General features: G+C 36.3%; 1 protein-coding gene across 13 annotated transcripts in view; it reads right to left on the bottom strand.

The window, feature by feature from the left end:
* mark3a (MAP/microtubule affinity-regulating kinase 3a) overlaps positions 1–21,467 on the bottom strand; it is a 39,032-nt gene extending 17,565 nt beyond the window's left edge. For 7 of the 13 annotated variants that reach the window (XM_077538358.1, XM_077538361.1, XM_077538362.1 and 4 more), the window contains exons 1-10: positions 20,947–21,466; positions 15,063–15,251; positions 13,489–13,542; positions 11,549–11,597; positions 10,323–10,388; positions 6,314–6,384; positions 4,942–4,998; positions 2,696–2,932; positions 2,503–2,622; positions 11–110 (exon numbers count right to left, since the gene is read on the bottom strand). In XM_077538358.1, coding sequence (XP_077394484.1) covers positions 11–110; positions 2,503–2,622; positions 2,696–2,932; positions 4,942–4,998; positions 6,314–6,384; positions 10,323–10,388; positions 11,549–11,597; positions 13,489–13,542; positions 15,063–15,251; positions 20,947–20,997 — 994 coding nt within the window. In that variant the 5' untranslated portion in view covers positions 20,998–21,466. Of the gene's footprint in view, positions 1–10; positions 111–2,502; positions 2,623–2,695; positions 2,933–4,941; positions 4,999–6,313; positions 6,385–10,322; positions 10,389–11,548; positions 11,598–13,488; positions 13,543–15,062; positions 15,252–18,986; positions 19,141–20,946 lie in introns of those variants that run through there. The other 6 variants (XM_077538355.1, XM_077538360.1, XM_077538356.1 and 3 more) reach the window with 3 other exon arrangements.
* Positions 21,468–23,042: the final 1,575 nt, after the last annotated feature.

Here is a 23,042-nt window from a genome sequence, read left to right as displayed (position 1 = left end):
TTTTGGGTACCTATTCTCTTCTGATCGGTGATGTCCAGCTCAGGTTCGACGTAAGGCTTCAGCTCGTCGTCTTCGAATCCGGCATTGATCCAGCGATCCTTCATGATTTGCTGCAGCAAAACAAACACAAAAAGTCAAAACTGGTTTGACGCGTTAAGTTGACACCACACGATTCACAAAATGCGACCTCTCCCGAGCTGACGTCCATGTTGTTTGTTTCGGCTGATCAGATCAATGTCTCGGGGAGATTTCAATCAGCCGGCGGAACAACTAATTATCATCGATCATGTGCGAGCGGACCGCTTCGTGGCCTGACGCACGACAGGCAGGATGACATGTTGTTTTTACATTCTGACACGTTTTTTTTTTTTTTTTTTTTAAACGTTACATTTCCTCAAACTGAACAAGGTTTAAGTTTTAATATTTCAACCATTTTGCATCATGGTTGATAGAATGTGTTTCTTTCCTTTCTTAAAGACACACAGAGGAGTACCAGGAATACACTGTATAGATTAAAAAACATTTTGCAAAAAGAATAAAGTTGAAATCTTATGAAACGATTTTTATTTTTTATTTTTTTATTTTATTTATTATTTTTTTTTTTAAAGATGATTGATGATGGTTTGAGGATAAAATCGCACAGTTTGTATTTTTCCGGACTATTTGCATTTTTTCACAGACAAAAAGTAGCGACACTAACTTTTATCGAAGTTTTATTTACTATACTTTTTTTTTTGTTTTAAGAAAACCGAAATAATCTAAGAATGAAATTTATGAAAGAAGGTGAATTTTTTTCCAAGATAGAATACTATGATAACAGTGATTTTTTTTCCAAGTCTTTTGTTTGTAGTTTTTTTTAACCAAAGCACAGTAAAAAGACAATGACGGAGTTACAACAATCCAAATCGCATTTTTGAAAATTACAGCCGAAGCGTAAAAAGTAGTAAGATGAGAAGAACATTTTAAAAAGTTTGTATTTTGGATGGAACAAACAGGTAGGTTTTTTATGACAAAAAAAGTGAATAAAGTTGTAGAAAGTTTGTATTTATTTAATAATAATAAAATACTTTTTTTTTCCCATTAAAAAAAATATTACATTACATACATGTTTTCTTTTTTAAAGGGATACTTGACTCATTGAAACATTTCCAGCAGTACTCAGAAGTTAATATTTTGTCTATAATCATTGTGGTAAGTTCATTATTTTTTCATGTACAATTAATACGTTTAAAAAGTTATTTTTCTACTTGCTGTCGACTGATGATGACAACACCTGTGCTGAGGAAGTAGGTAACGACCAATCATGGCTCAGTTTGTTGACCAACCCCTGAGAACAGGTGAGCCATGATTGGTCATTACCTACTTCCTCAGCACAGTTGATGTCATCATCAGTCGACAGCAACAGAAAAAAATAAAAAAAAGTTTTTAAAGGTATTAATTGTATATGAAAAACAATGATGTTATCAAATTAATCAATTTAGACTTTATTCTGATTTTTTTACCCTCCAGGGTGACCCAATAACTCCACTGTAAACACACTAGAAGTGTGACGATTAGGGGTATTTAAAAAAAAAAATAATCGATTCGGCAATATATCGCGATATTACAGCACGCAATTCTCGAATCGATTCAATAGGTGGCCGAATCGATTTTTAAACATCCATTTTAGATGGAAAAATATTCAACAAAACGTCTAACTTTCACACCTTAAGCATGGAAAAACGTTATATTAATGGAACATTAAGCCTTAATATTTTATTTCAATGATGTTCAAACATGAAACTGTCTGTTAAAAACAGTGGCTCACAGTTATAAGGCTGAAGTTTCACATAAATGTTTTCATACAAATCTTACAGTGTACACATTTACTGATTAGTATTTTCTAAATTTGAGTAAAAAATAAAACTCGCAATTATCGACTTGTAAATTCATATCGGGATTAGTCGGTATCGAATCGAATCGTGATCTGTGAATTGTGATACGAATCGAATCGTCAGGTACTAGGCAATTCACACCCCTAGTGACGATATATCGATATCACGATAAATCGTGCTACTTTGTGTCCCGATAGATTATTGTTACACCTAACCAAGTATCGCAATATCTGTAGGTAATATACAGCCACAAGAACGGCTCCAATGTTCATGACTTATTGAGCAATTACTTGGCAGACCACTAGGGGGAGCGCCTTATAAGAGTGGAGAGGAAATGGACGCGGTCTTCAGGCGAAGAAGACTCGCAAGCTTAATTTTACTTGTGGAAGACATTTTATCTGTCCAGCAACTAACTCACTTTTGCATACGTTTTGATGAAAAATGCCTATTATATCTTCAATTTTAACATTTTAAAACATATTTTATGTTTTGACTTTTTGAAGCACACAATTTCTGAGGAATAATATTGATTTCATTGGATTTATATCAATTAATTTTATTGATTTACTTACTTTTGCAATGTTACACAGTTTATAAAATGAACCAATTGACTCTGTCCTCGGCTCACCTCGAGAGTGCCGCGCTTGGCCGGGTTGAGCACAAGGAAGCGCTTGAGGAGGTTCTCGCAGTCGGTGGACATGTAGAAAGGGATGCGGTACTTCCCTCGCAGGACGCGCTCACGAAGTTCCTGCGGACGTCGGCGACAAAATCAGCAGCCGGCGTCGGTACTTCCTGTCGGGACGCCCCCGACCGAGACTCACCTTGAGGTTCTGTCCGTCGAAGGGCAGCGAGCCGCTAACCAGCGTGTAGAGGATGACGCCCAGACTCCAGACGTCCACCTCCGGCCCGTCGTACTTCTTGCCCTGGAAGAGCTCAGGCGCGGCGTACGGCGGCGAGCCGCAGAAGGTGTCCAGCTTGTTGCCCAGCGTGAACTCGTTGCTGAAGCCGAAGTCGGCGATCTTGATGTTCATGTCGGCGTCCAGCAGCAGGTTCTCCGCCTGAGAAACAACAACAACCCAATGTTCGTTTTTGTGCTTTGCCTGTTCCTAATATTTTGCCCTTCTTTCCGAGCAAAATTTGGAAACAGGATCTCTGATGATGTCATGTAACGCAATTCTATAAGATATCAATTACAGTAGGTAGACCCCTTCAATGACGGTGGTTTTGTTGCAATTGTTACCTCTGCCACGGTGAAAGCATTTGTCGTTCGGAATACAGTCGAACCTGATATGAAAATTTGCGAAGGACAAGGAGTCGGCTCGAGCACAAGGAGCAAAAAATAAATAAAGGATCTTGAATAAATGGGGATATAAAGCCAATAAGCATTTTTCATGAAAAAACGAAGTAAAAAACAACAACAAAAAAACATGGATGTGTTTGTTTGCATGTACTGAACTGTGAATATGTGAGGTACATTGTCCGCAAAAAAAAAAAAAAAAAAAAAAGGCCAAATAGCACTTTTTTTTTGTTAGTGCACAACAGCGCCATCTACTGTACTGGAGTTGAACAGCATAACAAAATGTCAAGTCCGACGGACATTTTTGGATGGTTTAACCTTGGTGGAGGTCTACTGCTACATGATACAGCCTGCATTTTCTGGTTGTGTTAAAATACAAACAATTGGAGGTACCAAGTGGAGGCTTAGAGGAGATCGAGCCTTTGCTGTTGCCGGTCCCTCCCTTTGGAATGACCTACCACTAAATATTAGGCAGTCCCCCTCGTTATCCTCTTTTAAAACACGTCTTAAAACACATTTATATTCTTTGGCTTTTGGGGCACCATGAGACTTGTTCTTGGTGTTTTGTGGTGTGTATGTTTGATGTTTAGTCTACTTATTTATCTCTTTATTCACTACTTCTTATTTATTTACTGATGTAAAATGTATTTACTTGTTTAAAAAAACAAAAAAAAACAAAAAAAACAACAACCTGTATTCGCACTTGAAAATGTTTGCTTTGTTCTTGTTTACTGCAAAACTGATGTTTATGTAGAGTACTTTGTATACAGCAACGCCTCTCCTTAAAGCGCTTTATAAATAAAGTTGAGTTGAGTTTTGTGAACATTCAGAACAATAAACAAATGCAATGTTAAAAAAAATTGTCTTTGAAAATGTTACTGCAATATCATATGAATTAGAAAAAATTTTGCGGAAATTTTGGATGTGACTGCTGATGCTTGTAAGGTGGAAAGCCGAAGCACTGAACAGTTTGCCAAATCCTGTTGAAATCAGGGCACTTCCTGTTGATATCAGGGCACTTCCTGTTGAAATCATGCCAGTTCGGGGACACTTCCTGTTGAAATCAGGTCACTTTCTGTTGATTTTAGGCCACTTCCTGTTGAAACGGGTCACTTCCTGTTTATTTTAGGCCACTTCCGGGTCACTTCCTGCTGAAATCAAGTCCCTTCCTATTGATTTCAGGCCACTTCTGGGCCACTTCCTGTTTAAATCAGGCCACTTCTGGGCCACTTCCTGTTTAAATCAGGCCACTTCTGGGCCACTTCCTGTTGAAATCAGGTCACTTTCTGTTGAAATCAGGTAATTTCTGGGTCACTTCCTTTTGAAATCAGGTCAATCCCTCGGTGCTTGATTTGTGGATCTTTTCCCCCCCATTCTCCATTCATTTCTATTGGGACTTTTTGGCGGGGGGTTTTGGGAATTGCGTCGCCCTGGTAACTCTGAATTCCGAAAAAAATAATTCCCCGCCGAGTCAGATCGAGCCGCATCTTTTGATAACTCATTTGTGCTGGTACGTTCAACGGTTCAGGCCGCATTTTGTCTGAAAAATGCCGGTAAATAAAGAAAAAATAATAAATGACGTTTTCTAGGGTAGTAATATGTGCCTGCTTTGCTTCGCTTGGAGTCGTCGGGCCTCCGCGCGCGTTTCACTCTGATATTTTGTAACCAACGCGAGTCAGACATTGCTTATTTGAAGATCAGGGCTGATGAAGATCATTCCTGACAAAACTGGTTCCTCAACCTTTGGGAAGATTATCTGCTTGTGCTCACCTTCAGGTCTCTGTGGACGATGTGCTTCTGGTGGCAGTACTGCACCGCCGATACAATCTGCAGCAGGAAGAAAAACAAACACAATTTTACAGTCGGCCTGTTGTTTCTTTCTAAGTCTCATTTATTTTTTGGAAACGGGCCTTCCCGCAGAGGTGCGGACTCACGACTCCGAGCGACATTTGTGCCGTTACATTTACTCAAGTAACTTTTTTTAGATAAATTGTACTGCCCAAGTGTAGTTTTAAGGCAACATACTTTTGAACTATTTGACTAAATTTACTCAGTTACGATTGAGCTACATTCTACGGAAGCGTATTGCTGTCACAACAGGAGAAAATAAAACCAACAACTAGGTATCCTGTTATTACACAATAAATTCTAGGTTTCAAAAAGTGATCAATTATGTTAAAACATGATAAAACATGACTTCCGCATTTGGCAAAACAAAGTGAAGTAATAAATCAAAACAGCTACACCACTATACTGCTCTTTTATAACGCTGTTAAAAATAATTAAATAAAAATCTTTCAGGTCATTGATTGACTCATTTTATCGTAAGTAATTCATAAAGTTATTTAAAGTGAAAAAGATAGAAGATGCATACTTAACTCGTTCACTGCCAGCCCAGTTAAAATGGATTTTTGACGTCTATATCCGTCAATGGCACTGAATGAGTTAAGAACTGGAAAAGTGTTGATCCACCTCAATAAAAAATACTGGATTAATGAGCTTCTGTCTTACTGTAGACAAAAAATGTTCAAATCAAGGAAAACTAGCATACTTCGAATCAACTTGGACTTCTTTTTTTGAATATGATCACCCAGCTTGATATGAGCTGTTTTTGCTTATATAACTTTTTTTTTGTGGAGAGAGGGCTCTATTTATTATTTTTATTTTGTATTTGTTTTGTTTTTGAGGGTTTTTTGTATTGTTTTTTTTTTTCATTTGTTGTTGAAAACCTTGAAAATTATAAATAAAAAAAAATATTGGGGGAAAAAAGTTAAAAAGATATACTGAAAGGAGTGTGAAACATTGAGTCATAGATTTGTGTTGGTCATTTTTTTTCCCTTGCCCCTGGGTGGCATTAGTGTTTCAAGTTGGTGACAGGAACAGCATATTTTTCTAGTGTGGCAGCAATACGCTTCCCGCAACAAACGCATATTTTGTTTTTAACGACATCATTTTGAACCCGGTGAGATTTGTTATGCGAGTTAAGTTCAGCTTATTTTCTGCCCCACTGACGAGCAGCAGCTTCGTTAAGACGTCACATGACGCCCGACCTTAATTAGCATCTGGAGTTCCGACAACGGTGTTTGCGAGCGCTGCTGACGGAAGACTGCAGGCGTGGAAGAAAGTGGTGGGCGGGGCGTACCTGTCTAAATTTAGCTCTGGCCTCCTTTTCCTTCATTCTTCCATGTGCGACCAGGTAGTCGAAGACCTCGCCTGCAAGGAAGAAGATAGAGCAGACGGGGAAACGGCGGTGAGGGACGAGACAAGATAGAGGGCAGCGGAGCGCAGGCGGCATCTGCTCGCCCCCATGTGTACGCTTGCGGGCGCTTTTCGCTCTCCGAAGGGCACAAGCTGCTGCTGACAGACACGACCAAAATATGTGGAGCATATGTGGACACTAGGGGTGTTAAAAAAAAAAATCGATTCGGCAATATATCGCGATACTACAGCACGCAATTCTCGAATCGATTCAATAGGCAGCCGAATCGATTTTTTAACATCCATTTTTGATGGAAAAATATTCAACAAAACGTCTAACTTTCATACCTTAAGCATGGAAGAATGTTATATTAATGGAACATTAAGCCTTAATATTTTATTTCAATGCTGTTCTAACATGAAAAAGGTTACAACCTGTTTGTTAAATACAGAAATACAGTGGCTCAGTTATGAAAACTGAAGTTTCATATCAATAAATAATATATTTTCATACAAATCTTACAGTGTACATTGTACAAGTTTACTGAATGGTATTTTCTAAATTTGAGTAAAAAAAATCGCAACAATCGACTAGTAAATTCATATCAGGATTAATCGGTATCGAATCGAATCTTGACTTATGAATCGTGATACGGATCAAATCGTCAGGTACTAGGCAATTCACACCCCTAGTGGACACAATTGAGCACAAGTAAATCAAATGAAATAAAATGCAGTGTTCCCTTGTTTATCGCGAGTGTTACGTTCCAAAAACTAGCCGGCAATAATGGAAATCCACGTTCATTTTTTTTTTTTTTTTATAAAATTTGCGTTAATTATATATAGTATTCGTTGATTATATGTTTTTTCGTTTTGTTATGATTTTTAGTTTATTATGAATGCTTTTTCATTCATCATTTGTTTTTTCCATTTACAGTCATTTTTTCATTAAAAGTTTATTTTTTTTAATGTACTTATTACAGCATACAGCACAGTGTGTAATTAATTTTTGTAATTTTGACCGCAGATGATTCTTTAGCTTGATACATGATGGCTACGCTAAAGGTAGCACAGGTTGTGTTTGAACAATAAACGGAACATGTATTAAAGTGAAGCATTTCATAAATGTTTGCGTGTGACATTCAGAATATTTGCTCATGTCAAACTATTGAGGTAATATTTTTCCACTTTAAATTATGCAAGGAATTAACTTATTAGAAAAAGAGGAGGATGAGACGTCCTCTTAACATTAAATGCCAAAAAAATTAACACATAAGAGGTGCATTTTAAATTTGCCTCTTGTTACGAAATAAATTTCTAGATACAAAAGGTAAAAATATATTACCGAACTCAACATACTTTCGGCTATGGCTATTACCTACCATAGGTACCTATGAGCGTAGATACTAGATCGGTGTTTGTGCATCTTTTAGTTTATTATGAATGCTTTATCATTCATCATGTTTTTTTTTCCATTTTTATTCATTTTTTTCCCCCATTAAAAGTATGTTTCGTTCTTTTGTTTTTGTTTTTTTTATTTACTTATTACAGTATACAGCACAGTATATATTTTTTTCATTTATATGTTTTTTCGTTTTGGTATGATTTCTAGTTTATTATAAATGCTTTTTCATTCATTACTTATTTTTCATTTACATTCATTTTTTTCCATTAAAAGTATGTTTTTTTTAATTTACTTATTACAATATACAGCACAGTATATGTTTTTTTCCATTTATTATACGTTTTTTCATTGTGGTATGATTTTTAGTTGATTATGAACGCTTTTTCACCCATCATTTATGTTTTTTTTCATTTACATTCATTTTTTCCATTAAAAGTGCGTTTTTTTTTTATTCACTTGTTACAGTACACGGCATAGTATATGTTTTTTAAATTTATTATACGTTTTTTTAATTTTGGTATGATTTTTAGTTGATAATGAACGCTTTTCATTCATCATTTATGCTTTTTTTTTCAATTACAGAAAAAGGAAAAATCGATGATTTGATTTTTTTTTTTAACGCAGCCCTGGTGAATATAAAAATCTGTACAACATAAGTTGACTTCCGCGGGCCAGAAAAGCAAGACTTGTCTACGATATGCGAGTCGGGGTCCTCCAAACGAGTCGACTGGTCGGTGGACAAGCCCGAATCCGCTAATCATCTCATTGGCATGCTGGATTGGCGCGAGTCGCAACGGACACACAGAACGGTCCTATTGACTTTACGAAGGAGTAATGCGATCAGGGCGCCGGTCTCGGAAGGTAATCACATTTGTTCTCCCCAACGCGACCCTCGCCTCTAATCGATGGCCGCGGGTGTGACGCCGCATGGGATGAGGAAAGGATTCCCAAGGCCAGTGCTCACAAAAACCTGAGAAACGCTTCAAAAGTGTCCTGACGGGGTTTTTCAGCTGCTTTTACAACATTCTATTTTTCTATGCATCTATTTATCGGAAGGGCTCATCTTCACGAGGGTTGGTTGACGAACAATCGTTCACACGTACACTGAAAAAATGGTGATTGATATTTGCCCCCCCCCCCCCCCCACACACACACACACACCAAAAAAAATTGAGTAATTTACTTGAAAAAGCTAGTCAAGTTTGATGACATCAGAATTTCTAGTTAAACTCCTTGTCAAATTTACTTCGAATTTCTGAACCTTTAGCAGCTTCTTCAAGTAAATATCACAACCCATTTTTTTAAGTGTACCCGGAGAAAACCCACTCAAAGCTGTTAGTCTGCTAGGCAGACAACAACTCAGACCTTTCGAGGGTTTTAAAAAAGAATAAACGATAATTGAATCAATTTATCAAACCATAAATCCATTATTTTAAAATCTCTTTTTCCTATAAATTCCTAAGAAAATTTTCTATCAGTTATACTGTTTTCTTTTAATTTACATGAGTTTAAAAGTACTTTGTTACGTTTATGAAACACTTTAAGATCATTTCGGAATGTTTTTGAAGGGATACTTTGACTCATTGTAAAAAGTTCATATTTTGTCTAAAATTAATGTGTCATCATCTGTCGACAGCAGGTAGAAAAATTACGTTTTAAAGGTACTAATTGTACATGAAAAATAATGAAGTTATCAAATTCATTCTGGACTAAAATATGAACTTTTCACTGCTGAAAATTGTTCAATTTACAATTATTGAATTCCAATTCTAAAAATATTTATATCTCACTCTTGCTGAAATGATTATAGCACGTTATTCTCAATCATAAATTAAAATAATTCATTTAAGAACTGAAGTGAATCAAAACGAACCGCAAAAAAAAACAAACAAAAAAAAAAACGATTCGATTTGAACTCTTGCGAATCGATTGAGGGAATTGGAATCAATACCCAAACGCGAGACTTTTCAGTACCTTAACTCATTTGCTCCCAAAAAAACGTATAAATACATTCTATTTTACATGTTTTAAGTGTCCCAAAGACTTATTTACATATTTTTTTACGTTTTTTTTTATACTAGAGCATACAGAAGGCTTTGATGCAGCCTCTAAACTGCAAAGAACAGTTGAAAAAAAATGGTACACAAACGGCCAGCAGGTGCCAGCAGAGTATAAGAGATCAATCAGGACCATGTTGAAAAAAAGCTCAATTACTCACAATGCTAAGCAGATTTGTGAATAATAATGAAACTTAGCTATATTCTAATGCTAATTGTTGCAAAACGGAAACAGAGAGAAATATAATATTTTTTTCCTGATGAAAGAAGAGACTTCAATCTTTCTTTTTGTAGGTTCCATGTTTTTATACCAATAGAACACAATATACTGTGTGCAAAATCAGTCAGAATCCAGTATAGCAGCCGGGAGCGAAGGGGGTTGCTTCAGTCAAAATGGCTGTCAGTCAATCAGTTAAATGTGTTATACTGACCAATAAGTGATGATTGTGAACAATGTGAAGGCAAAAAAAAGTGTTTTAGGCGGCGCTCACCTCCGCTGGCGTACTCCATGACCAGGTAGAGCGTCCTCTCTGTCTCGATCACCTCAAACAGCTTGACTGCCAACACACATAGACACAACAATAACACCAACACGCAAGGACCGACAGCTTCAGTGCGTGCGTGTGGATATGAATAGACCCAAAAAATAGACCCAAGGTGGGATGGAAGACGAGCAAGTAGGCAGATAAAAAAAAATGTTTTGGCTGTGTTAGCTGACCGATTAATCGGCCAATATTAGCTCTTTCACAATCGGTTGATATTTTGCCAGTTGTTTTTTGAGTTTTTATTGTTGTTTTTTTTTAAATGTGTTTTCTGGTTTTGTTGTTGTTGTTTTTTTTTTAAACATATTACAACATAAGACAAAGATCTTGGTATTCAAACATACCACCCTAGCCAAAATAAATAAATAAATGAAAAATAAAAATAAAAAAAATAAAAAAAATAAACCTCAAAAAACAACTGGCAAAATATCAACCGATTGTGAAAGCGCTAATATCGGCCGGTAATTTTTTTTTTCTCCGCTATAAAATTAAATACACGAACACAAAAATGTTCATGCCTTTATATTGTTGTCATAAGCATTGGGAGACCAAAAAGAAGTTATTTTATTCATTATATATTTTTAATTATTCATTTATTATTTTTGTTATTTATTTTATATATTTTTAATTATTCATTTATTATTTGTGGTGTTATTATTTTTATTTTTATTTTTGATGAATCTGTTATCAAAATTGGATTTTGCCAAATATTGGCATTTGTCTTATTTAAAAAAAAAAAAAAAAAAAAAAAAAAAAACAAGTCCGATTTGTCAAGAACCTTTTTACGATGACATTAGCATCAAATAGAAAGGACACAAATTCATAATTGACAAAAATGTGCCGTTGAACAGCATTATAATGGTATTTGGTGTGACAAAAAAAAATAAAATCAAAGTGCGGAATTATTCGAGCGCATGAAGATGAATGGTCGTTTATGATGCTTTATGGAATACCTCCTGGCATATTTTCACACACTGCATCCACATATAAAAAAAAACAAACAAAAAAAACATGCTAACCGTCTAATGGCCACCAGTGAGCGTGAAGACAAACCAATATGAGATCATCATTTTGTCACTTCTGACCAGATCTGTATTTTTTATTTTTTTTTGGAGTCCACAAACAACTTCATTCATAGAGAAAAATAGTAAAAAAAAAAAATGGATTGCACTTACCAATATTGGGATGATTCAAGATCTTCATTATTCGGACTTCTCTGAAGAGCTGGATAGCAAAACGCAGCGAGAATAAATCAGTGTGTGGGGGGGGGGGGGGGGGGGGGGGGGGGGGAGACAAACAATTGACGAAAGAGTAATTCAAAGAAAAACGACGATTTATAAAAACATAGTGGCCATATACACATAAACACAACCATAAACTCATGAAAACAAACATATATACATATTAAGAGACCAAAAGTGACCATAAAGAACAAAAACAAACGTGACCAAAATTTAAGTTGAAAAAGGGGACCATCAAAATAAGACAACCAAACCACTCTGCACCCGACAGGACGTCCTCCAATTGTTTACCACACAAAAGCGGGAAACCATCAGTAAGCTAAACCCGTCGCACGACCCATCCAAGATGGTGTTTTTTTTTTTTCTCGAGGTCGTCCGTACCCTGCGAGAAAGGTACACACTTCAAATTGGGGGGGGGGAGTTTTAGAGGCAGAATGTAACAAAAGCCTCAAATTTGACACAAGTGATACCAATCATGTATGAAAACAAAAGCATGACCACATATCAAGTCAAAGTGACACAAAGTGAGCCTAAATGCATGGCGACAAACACTGATTGATAATAAATGAATACAAATCAAACAAGATTGACCATAAATGCTTGAAGACAAACACAAAGTGACCATAAATGCTTAAAGACAAACCGGAATGAGCACACATTTGCAAAAACAAACAAAACGTGAGCAGATAAGCATGACAAGCAACACGGGCCGAGTGACCACAAATGCGTGATGATGATGTGGAAGAAGACCAAAAATTCATTTCAGCCTACATACACAGGGAGATTTTAAAACGCAAATTAGAGGTGCGAGCAGCTATTTAAAAAAAAAAAAAAAAAAAAAAAAAAAAAAAACTCTCGCAACCCAGGCCACGTCGGGGTACTTGCACGTTGGGGTCTTGTTTCATAGGACAAGAACGGTTTCATTGTGCATTCCCACATATGTTATTGTGATTTTTATTCTCCACACTTTTTTTGCCATGTAACAACTCCCACATAATACTTCCGATTACTTCTGGGGGGCTGTTGGCCGAGAGTGGCCACCTTGTAGTGCCACCCCTGCCTGGCCGTGCCGTGCGTGATTCTATCATTGGAAAGCCGAGATGATTGCTTTTTGCCAAAAGCTCATGAGTCTAATATAGGTCAGTGTGACTCATTTTGCTGTGCCGGGTCACGTATGCCGGCCGGCGCATCCGGACAGTGGCAGATGTGAACAAAAGGTCCGATCGGTGGGATTAGCGTGTGTGTGTTTGTGTTTGTGTGTGTGTGTGTGTGTGTGTGTGTGGGGGGGGGGGGGGGGGGGGGGGGCTTCAATACGTGTTGTCGGGGGATTTGTCAACTCTTTGTCGGCAGAACTCAACTCAACTAAACTAAACTCGACCTTATTTATATAGCGCTTTCAAACAGCAAACCACAATGATGAGGATGAGGAGGAGGAAGGGGCAACTTTTTGCCTATTTATAGCCTCACGTGAGAGCAATTTCACCTTTTCAAGTCTTTTGCGACGGCGCCGATTTCTTAAAATAAACACGGGAGGAAATCAAGCGTCCTGTCATATGAGCCAATGTTTGTTTGTTTTTTTTTCTCTCTCTCTCCTCTGACACACAAAAGGTTACAAATCAATGGCGCTTTGGAAAAACTAATGGAAAAGCACCGCCGGCCCGGCAGAGGGAAAAGGGGGTGGGGTCACGGCACGGTTGCCGTCACCAGCAGTGGTGACACAATTTGGCCACAAATCAAACCCGAAAGACAAAGAAAATGTACGCAGTTTGATTATTTCCCAAATTATTATTATTTGCCCAAACGAAAAGACATCGCAACATGCACTCATGTTCACAAAGGTTTCGACGGAATGTTTCCAATTTGTGGTTAATTACCTTTTGGAGACTGTTGGGGTTCAGCTGCGTCTTGTCGATGATTTTAATGGCCACCTGTGCGGGGAAACAACAACAAGACGAACAAAAGGCACAATTAAAGAGAAGCAAAAATAATAATAAAATAAAATAATAATATATAATAAATAATAAATATTGTTTACAAATATAAATGCATTATATATATATATAATAATAATAATAATAAGAAAAAACGCTACAGTCCAAGAAAACGAGACGTTCCGACATCACATACTTGTGGAGGTTGCTAATACCAGCCACCGATACTAAAGCTACAGGCAATAAATAAATAAATAAATAAATAAATAGAGTAAAGTCTTCGCAACAATCAGCAATTAACCAATTTCTTTTTGGCATTGCAGTACATGAAATGTTATTTTATATATACATATATATATATATATATATATATATATATATATCAAAAAACAAGTTTTATTTTAGTATTATGATTTTAAAATGAATATACACATTTTATTAACTGAATTGCTTAACTGCAATGTATTTATTTTTATTCATTGATCTAATTAAATGAGTGCACTGATTTATTGTCAATAATAAAATACAAATTAGTAAAAAGCTTTACATAGAGATTTTACATTTATTTTATTCAATAATTGGTTATTAATTACAATTAAATTAATCACATTTAAAGAAAATGAATCATTTAATATAAAATAATTAATAAACTAACATATTTGACTTTTTTTTTTGTTTTTGTTTTTTTTTTTTTTTAAACGAATCTACAAATGAGCTGGATTACGGTATCTGTCCATTGCAAAAATGAAATGAAGCCCTTGAGACAGACCATTATTTTTGGAAATAAAATTGATGTATACATTTAATATTTCTATTTATTTCATTAAATTAATTTAATTAAATTGAGGCCCTTGAGACGACCATTATTTTTGTAAATAAAATGAATGTTTACTTTAATATTTAGTTAATTTAATATTGCTATTTATTTTATTAAATTAATTAAATGAATGAGGCCCTTGAGATGACCATTATTTTTGGAAATAAAATTTATGTATAAATGTAATATTTCTATTTATGGATGGATGGATTTATTACATTAAATTAATTCAATTCAATTAATGAGGCCCTTGAGACGACCATTATTTTTGGAAATACACTTCATGTATACATTTAATATGCCTATTTGTTTCATGAAATCAGAAGTTCTTTTTTGTACCAAATACCACCAAAAAAAAAAAAGAAAAAAAAAAAAAGAAAAAGTTAGCGCCAACATGTGATTCAGTGATTCTTTTGCCTAACACTAGAGGGAGCCCAAGTATCGCTTGTGCTACTCGTGCCACGGAAATAATTGCTTCAATAATTCTTAATTACATGAATTATGAACGCAGGTACAGAATGAATTTTTATCTCACTGTTAAAAAATAATAATAATTATGCAGGTCATTGAACATAAATACATAATTTTAGAACAAGCACATTGGTAGTCATTTTTTTTTTAATTTCATTTTATTTTGGTAATTGCACCATTCAGCTTGTTTTCCGAGTCTAAATACGGACGTGAGGATGTTGTTGTTTACCTCCCTGCCGGTGAGGATGTGACGAGCCAGCTTGACCTTGGCGAAGTTGCCCTTGCCGATGGTCTTGAGCAGGCGGTAGTTGCCCACGTGCGGCTGCTGAGGCTCGTCCGAGCTGCGCGAGCGCACGCCCGAGCGGGACGAGCGCACGCTGCCGACTTCCTGTCGGCCATTGCTGTGAGAGGACGTGTGCTGCGGGGGCAGGGGAGAGAACGCGTTATTATGCAACATCAGTACATTGAAAACAAACAAATGAATAAATAAATGCACACTGCTTTAAGCACATACTGTACATTAGCAACAGATATTTTTGCTGCATGTGCATTTTAAATCTGGCACTAGTAGTGTCCCCAAAACTTGTAACTATAATCGAGGGGGGGGGAAAAAAATAAAAAATAAAATACTGAAAACATAGGTCATATTTTTATTAAATATCTAATTTTTAAAATTATCAACTTATAAAACTATTTAATAATTTATATTTTGTTGTAATAATTTTAAACATTTGTTTTCTGGCACTTAACATATATAAATATAAATATAGTCAAAAAACTTAAAAGAAAACACAAGTAAATAATACATACTGTGATTCCAAGCATTATTAATTTAATTTAATAAAAGTCAACTTTTTTTAAATAACGAGATGTTATAAAAAAGTTGACTTTTATTAGTTTTTATTTATTTAAACTTTTATTAATTTAATAAAAGTAAACTTTTTTTTTTTAGAATTTGCTCTAAAAAAGTTGCCTTTTATTAAAGTTTTTATTTATTTAAACTTATTAATTTAATAAAAGTCAACTTTTTTTCTAACAAGTTATAAAAAAGTTGACTTATTAAAATTTATTTATTTAAACTTTTATGAATTTAATAAGTCAACTATTTTTAATAGGCTGTTATGAAAAAAAGTTGACTTTTCTTAAAGTTTTTATTTATTTAAACTTATTAATTTAATAAGTCAACTTTTTTTATAAAGATTTGTTGTAAAAAGTTAACTTTTATTAAAGTTTTTATTTATTTAACTTTTATTAATTGAATAGAAGTCAACTTTTTATATTTAAAATTATTTAATAAAAGTCAAGTTTTTATAACTAGTTATAAAAAAAAGTTGACTTTTATTAAAGTTTATTTATTTAAACTTTTATTAATTGAATAAAAGTGAACTGTTTTATGAGTTGTTAAAAAAAGTTGACTTTTATTAAAGTTTTTATTTAAACTTTTATTAATTTAATAAGTCAACTTTTTTATAACGCGTTATTTAAAAAAAATAAATAAAAAAAATGTTGTCTTTTATGAAATTAACGACGTGTTGTGATGTATCACCAGTAGTCTAAACACGGCATTCTGATTAATATTGCGTTTGTGGAATATGATTTAAAGCAGCAAAATCAACAAGGTTTTCATCAGTCTCAGGGGGCGGCCATTTTGCCACTTGCTGTCGACTGAAAATGACATCTTAGTTGCTCACTCAGGTAACAACCAATCACAGCTAGGCTTGCGAACATCACATGACCAAACTAGGAAAACAGGTTGGTTAACAGAGCAAGTGTGATGTCATTTTCGGTCAACGGCAAGTGGCAAAATGGCCGCCCCCTGAGATGGACAAAAAAAAAACTAGTGGATTTTGCTGCTTTACTCATATTCCACTAACACAATCTTAACCAGACAGACAAGCATATTTATATTAGTGGGAGCCTATACAATATATATTAAGCAACATTTTTGGGTAATGTTTGACCGTCGATTAAATGACAAGTGAGCATTTCTGTGAAAAATGAGTCACGAGCAAGATCCTATGGATGCAAAGTAATGACGACGGGACACAAGCGAGCTCACGTGATAAGTGAAACGTTTGCACGTCGACCTGATTAGCGCGCTTGCGTGTCGGAGCGGTCATGTGAACTGTGTTGCTGGCTGCACTTCTCACGACACATTGATTCTTCTTTTTTTTTTTTTTTTTTGTACTGGTGTCCTTTTTCAGAAGCAACCAGGGTTGATGAAGAAGTAAAAAAAAATAAAAAGAAAATTAATAGAAGTCAGTATCAAACGAGCCACACCCACAAACTGTTTCCCCATCACGGCTCGGCAAAGATGCAGTTCCACCTTAAAGGGATACTTGATTCATTGAACAATTTTTAACAGTGAAAAGTTAATATTTTGTCTATAATTAATGTGGTAACTTCATTATTTTTCATGTACAATTAGTACCTTCTAAAAAGGACTTTTTCTACTTGCTGTCGACTGATGATGACATCACGTGTGCTGAAGAAGTAGGTAACGACCAATCATCGCTCAGTTTACTGACCAAACCCAGAAAACAGGTGAGCCATGATTGGTCGTTACCTACTTCTTCAACACAAGTGATGTCATCATCAGTCGACAGCAAGTACAAAAAAATACCTTTTAAAGGTATTTAAGGTACATGAAAAATAATTAAGTTAATTTCTGGACAAAATATTAACTTTTCACTGCTGAAAATCATTCAATGAGTCAAGTATCCCTTTAAGTCCAAGGAAATAGCTTACACCAGGAATGAAAAAGTGTTGATTATTTGCCGCCCGAGGTTCCCAGAACAAACTTCTGAGAGGTCCATGAACCGTTGGGTCTGCAGTGTGTTGCTTTCAGGGAGTACAAGTATCAAGAACTCAAGTCAAGTCAAGTCAAGTCAAGTGTCTTCCGTTTGGCCCGAAGTCGAAAGTTAAAGTGTCTTTTGCACTGCAGGAAATTTGACCCAAAATTTGGTACTGTTTGGACTCTGGGACCTTGTCCCAAAATAGAGCTTCTGTGATTTTATTTTCCAGGCCAAAATAAGTACAACCCACTTAAGGTGGTCTTTTTTGCTCTGATAAATGACTCCAGAACTAAAAATTTAGACAATAGTTCCTGAGACTAAACCAGGGTTATTATAGTTTTTGCTATTTTCCATTTTAGTTAGTTTTGATTTAGATTTGAATTTCGTTTTTTTAAATTGAGTTAGTTTTAATTCGTTTTCAGGGTGGTTCTGTTAGTTTTTATTAGTTTTAGTTATTTAATAAATGCTTAGTTTTAGTATAGTTTAGTATAGTAAAAAAAAAAAAAAAAAGTGTATTACTTGTGCGCGGTATTTAAAACGAGCACCATAGGAGCAACGTCATCTGAAGGTGCTTTTTTGTTGGCCGCTGCTAGATGACATCACTTCTGTGTGACACACTTTCAAACGTCTTTATTCCAATTAATATAAAAATAAATTGACTTCAAATTACATTTAAAATCATCCTCAAAGGCTCGTGCATTAAATTAATTACCAAAGATTGAAACAAATGACATTTTTGCTATAATTCTAAACATTAACATAAAATTTAGTTTCAGTTAGTTTTCGTTTTTTTAAAAAAGCATTTTCGTTTTTTTAATTTCATTTCATTAACGAAATTGTTTGTTGAATTTTAGTTTCAGTTCACTAAAATAGCCTTGGACTGAACACACATGCCCCCAAGACTTTCTTTGTTCCTGGGTGAAAAGGTCCCAAAGGTTCCTCACTCTTTCAAGAATCTGCTGATAATAACAGAAATGATATTTTTTTGGGACTTTTCAGGCCAAACGAAGTACAGAGTTACTTAGCCAAGTCTTCTTTGCGTTCTAATAAAGAGCACCAGAACTAAATCCAGGCAAGAGTTCCTGTATCCAAATACATCAACTTAATCCAAACATTCCATGGCTAAACGTTACCAAATGAAAGACTCGCCGCCCACAGTTGCAGTCCAAATGTCACAAAGTCAATTTGACTCCAGAGCGTCCGAACGAGGTGGACCCAGGTCATCATGTTTGAAGTCTTAACAAATTTCACACACGGCGGGAAACATGGAAGAGCGTCAGATTATAGCCCCGCCCCCCCAAACATAATTTGAGGTAACAATTGCGTCCGGCCAACAACGGTCTTGAGGTTTTACTCACGAGGAGGCCGCAGTGCCTCCTGGCCGCCTGCGAGCCCGTCATGTCGCCGCAGGAAACCGGTCGCCGGACGCCCGACGATGAGCGAACGTCCGTCCACCGCCGGCGACCGCCGCTGATAACCAGCACAGATCAGGACAGGAAGCAGAGAGGGAGGGAGCGAACTTGGAATAACGGGGTGCGCATCAAGCCAATGACGGGCTGCCAACTGCAGCAGGAAGCTGGCCTTTCAGCATAAAAGCATGACTTTGATTGGAAATTATGAATGTTTCTTTTTCCGGGAGAGTCGGTGGGGAGAATCAACGTCTCCATTTTGTCGTGAAACATGTTTTCGTCTCGGGATTCAACTGATTACTTTAATATAGGGGTGCTCCGATCGATCGGCCACTGATCATGATCGGATGTTTTAGCATAAAAAGATCGGTGATCACCGATCAAAGCCTTATATGGCCAAACAATCATCAATCGGTAGTAAATATTCCCAGACTTCTGAAGTCCTTTATGAAATCCAAATGTTTGAGTTTCATCGAAGATAAATGTTTCATCGAAACAAATGTAAACTTCTGTTTTTTTATGCCAACAATTAACATTTTTTGCATTTAACATTTAAATTAACAATATTTTTTATGCTAACCATTAACATTTTAACTGAGTAATTGAATCATAATTTATGTTTGTGCATTTTCTGTACTGTCAACTCAAAATATCTTTTTTTAATGAAGGGATGGTAAATTAATAAATAAAATTATCCAACTCACTGATTAATAATAGTTAAAACAAAATGAACAGATTGATTGATTTGTAAAATTGTTAGGTGTCTAAATGTTTATCCAAAATGACAACTTATAATTTAATAAAGTCATGATTGCGACTACACATTTAAATTAAAAATGACTTTCAATTATTTGCCAACATATTTACCTATTTTTGTGACACCACTGACAGTATTTAATAGCAGTTTTGTTTAAATTTCTCATTCCTGTTAAAGTACAACTCCAAAACAATGTGAAAAAAATGACATTGTAAAAATAATTGGATTTAATTTTAAGAAAGTAATGCTGGCGACTGCACATTTAAATTAAAAATAACGTTCAATTGTTTGCCAATATATTTACCTATTTTTGTGACATAGTTTAAAAGCAGTTTTGTCTAAATTTCTCATGCCTGTTGAAATACAACTCCAAAACAATATGAAAAAATGACATTGTAAAAATAATTTGATTTAATTTTAATAAAGTAATGCTTGCGACTGCACATTAAAATTAAAAATGACGTTAAATTATTTGCCAATATATTTACTGATTTTTGTGTCACCATTGACGAAATTTAAAAGCAATTTTGTCTCAATTTCTCATGCCTGTTAAAAGTACAACTCCAAAACAATAATATAATTTTTAAAAAAATAACAGTAAAATTCTAATAAATAACCGGCGCTTTATTCTGAAAAGCCACGCCGGAAGTGCGTGCGATTACACCGCGCATGTTTTGAGCGGTGAGTCAGGCAGGGGTGCTCCGTTGGTCACGAGTGGGCGGGACTCAGACGTCCGTCTTCCAAATCCGACTGGTCGATGGCCCTCATTGACAGCCCGCGTAGCCAATCAGAAGCCAGAACACAATTTTACCACTCCTGTCTCCTGCCAAGCCAACAGGCAAAGTAGCGTCCTGTAGTTTTGTTCCACTGGGGCCTATAAGTGTCCCCCAACACCTCCCAAATAAGCAACTATCGGCTCCACAACTTGACACCGGAACACCCACGAATACGACTGTGGCAAAAAACAAACAAACACGCAAAGCGAGTTCAAAACCTGAGAGGGGGTTGGGGGGGCGGGGGAGATTTAAGGAGGCCGAAGAGGAAGCCGATTTGTTTACGAAGTGTGTGAGGATTCTGTTCCGATAAACGCAACAAAAATGTGCGCCGGGAGCTGCTCGCATCACAAACGGCCGGGGGCGAGGGGCTACTCACACTCTCGGTCGCCTTCTCGTTGACGGTGGGCAAAGGGGTTTTGGTGGACATGTTTCAGGCGAGGGCAAGCAGCCCGCGATCCAGTGACACCTCGTTCGATCCCGTTCGAAGAGAGGTACAGTCGCATGGAGCTTCCACAACTTGGGAGTGCCTAACAAGGAGTCAAAATGGCAACTCCTCGTCGGGGCGAAGCGAACTCGAGTCGGCCAACGTTGACGAAGGGGCTGCTCGGCCAACACTTCCAAAAAAGAAAAAAAAAAACGCCCCGAGCTTTTTTTTTTTTTTTTTTTTTGCCGCTCTCCAGTCCGCTTAGCAGCGACGAGACATGACCTCCAATGTCACGGGGCGGTGTGTCGTTTCTTCAAACGGGTTCGCCAATGTAAATCATCGGCGTCGGCTCGGTTCGGTCCATCGCGGGCGGCCCAAAGTGGACGAGCTGCTCCGTGTGATGATTTTAGGTGGGACCAAAATGGCTCCGAGTTGCTCGGCGGCTGGGCTGGATTAGGAGGCGTTCAAGGACATCACTCCAAACTCCGACAAATCACATTTGGTAAACACCGGAACTGACCCGTGACAACTAGAACCAAACTGGTTTATCAATTGGTAATTTCACAATCAAAAACTACAATCCAGTCTCCGTCAAAATTATTAATCTTATTTAAAAAAAAAGAAGAGCTGAGCATGTTGGTGACCCACAGACAGAGGCGGCCGGTGGAGTTAACGTTTCAAACTTGAGATACGTCCACAGCATAGTTGCCTAGTTTCTGACGGCGCCTGAAGGCAGCATCGCCGCGATCCAGTTGAAAGGGAGGGTCTACGAGGAGGTCGCCAAGCGGAAGTCAGCAAACCCGCTGACCTTTTGGCTTCCGTTCGTCGCTAAAAAAAATCCCACACTGTCAACATTTCACTCGAACGCTTCAAACACAAGTTTAAGTGTGTGTAATTTCATATTCAAGCTCCGTACAGAACATCAACATATGTCCGGAATAAAACAGTGCTGCATGTGCGCTGTTTTGTGTTACCACACAAACTGTTAAGCGTCTTGTTTGCGGAGGCCACTGATATAAGAACTTGGTTGTCAGTAAGAATTAATGACGTTCTATAAATTTAATTAAGTCGTGTTATTTTCTTTATGGATTATTTGAACTTTTGTTTCGGATTTAATTAATATTATTTTGTTAATGGGCAAATATATTCATTGTGCAAAGTGGAAAAACTAAATCCTTCTTTCAAGGATTTATGGCTGATTTTAAGTTTTTTGAATGCCTAAAGAAGTGTAAAAGTAACAAATGTGCAAGGAAAACAAGTGACAATATGAAGAAGCATTTATTGTTTTGATTTTTCGTATACGATCCTCTTTTAGTTTGATATGTGCAAGAATCCCCATTTGTTTTTTTTTGTTTATTCTTAGATTTTTATATTGTTGCCATGTTCAGGCGTTGCATTCGCTACTAGTGTATGTCTATAGAAATGTTAAATACTGTACACAAAAATAAAGTTTCCAGAGGCCAACAGCACCATCTATCGGTAAAACTACTGTACCACTGTTATGTCTCTTGTCCACTGCATTTATAGCAATCCCTATTAATTTGCTATTTAATGTCTGGCTGTTAATTTTATTGGTGGAGTTATTTATTTTTAACTGTTCTTCAATATAGTCGTGATGTTTAAAAAAAACAATTTACTGGTGTCTCGGTTTTCCCTCGTGGTGTACTAGTAACTAGGGATGTGCGAGTACCGATACCAGCCTTTTTTCCAAGTACTCGTGACACAGACGAGTACAAGCGACCGATGGCAGAGGGGGAAGACGTTAAGTGAGTCCTCCTTGCCTGTAACTGGCGCTAGCTTGCAGTTTTTCACCAAAACTTCACCGGTTTGGAAATACTTCAAAATTGTGAATCGAACTAAAAGAGCATTTTTGTGTTTTATTTTGAGCGTTAAGACTATTGAAGAATGTCTGTGCTGTTTTTTTTTGGTCAAAATTAAAGGAAATATATTTGTTTAAAAATATCTTTGAGTGATTTTTATTTGTCAAAATGTACTACTGGTATCGGCAGTTGGTATCGGTGAGTACTGAGGGTCTGAGTATCGTATCG

This window comes from Festucalex cinctus, chromosome 12 (genome assembly GCF_051991245.1).
Source record: "Festucalex cinctus isolate MCC-2025b chromosome 12, RoL_Fcin_1.0, whole genome shotgun sequence".
Lineage (NCBI taxonomy): Eukaryota > Metazoa > Chordata > Actinopteri > Syngnathiformes > Syngnathidae > Festucalex > Festucalex cinctus.
Note: the sequence above shows the minus strand (reverse complement) of the source record. Positions and strands in the feature narration are given on the sequence as shown.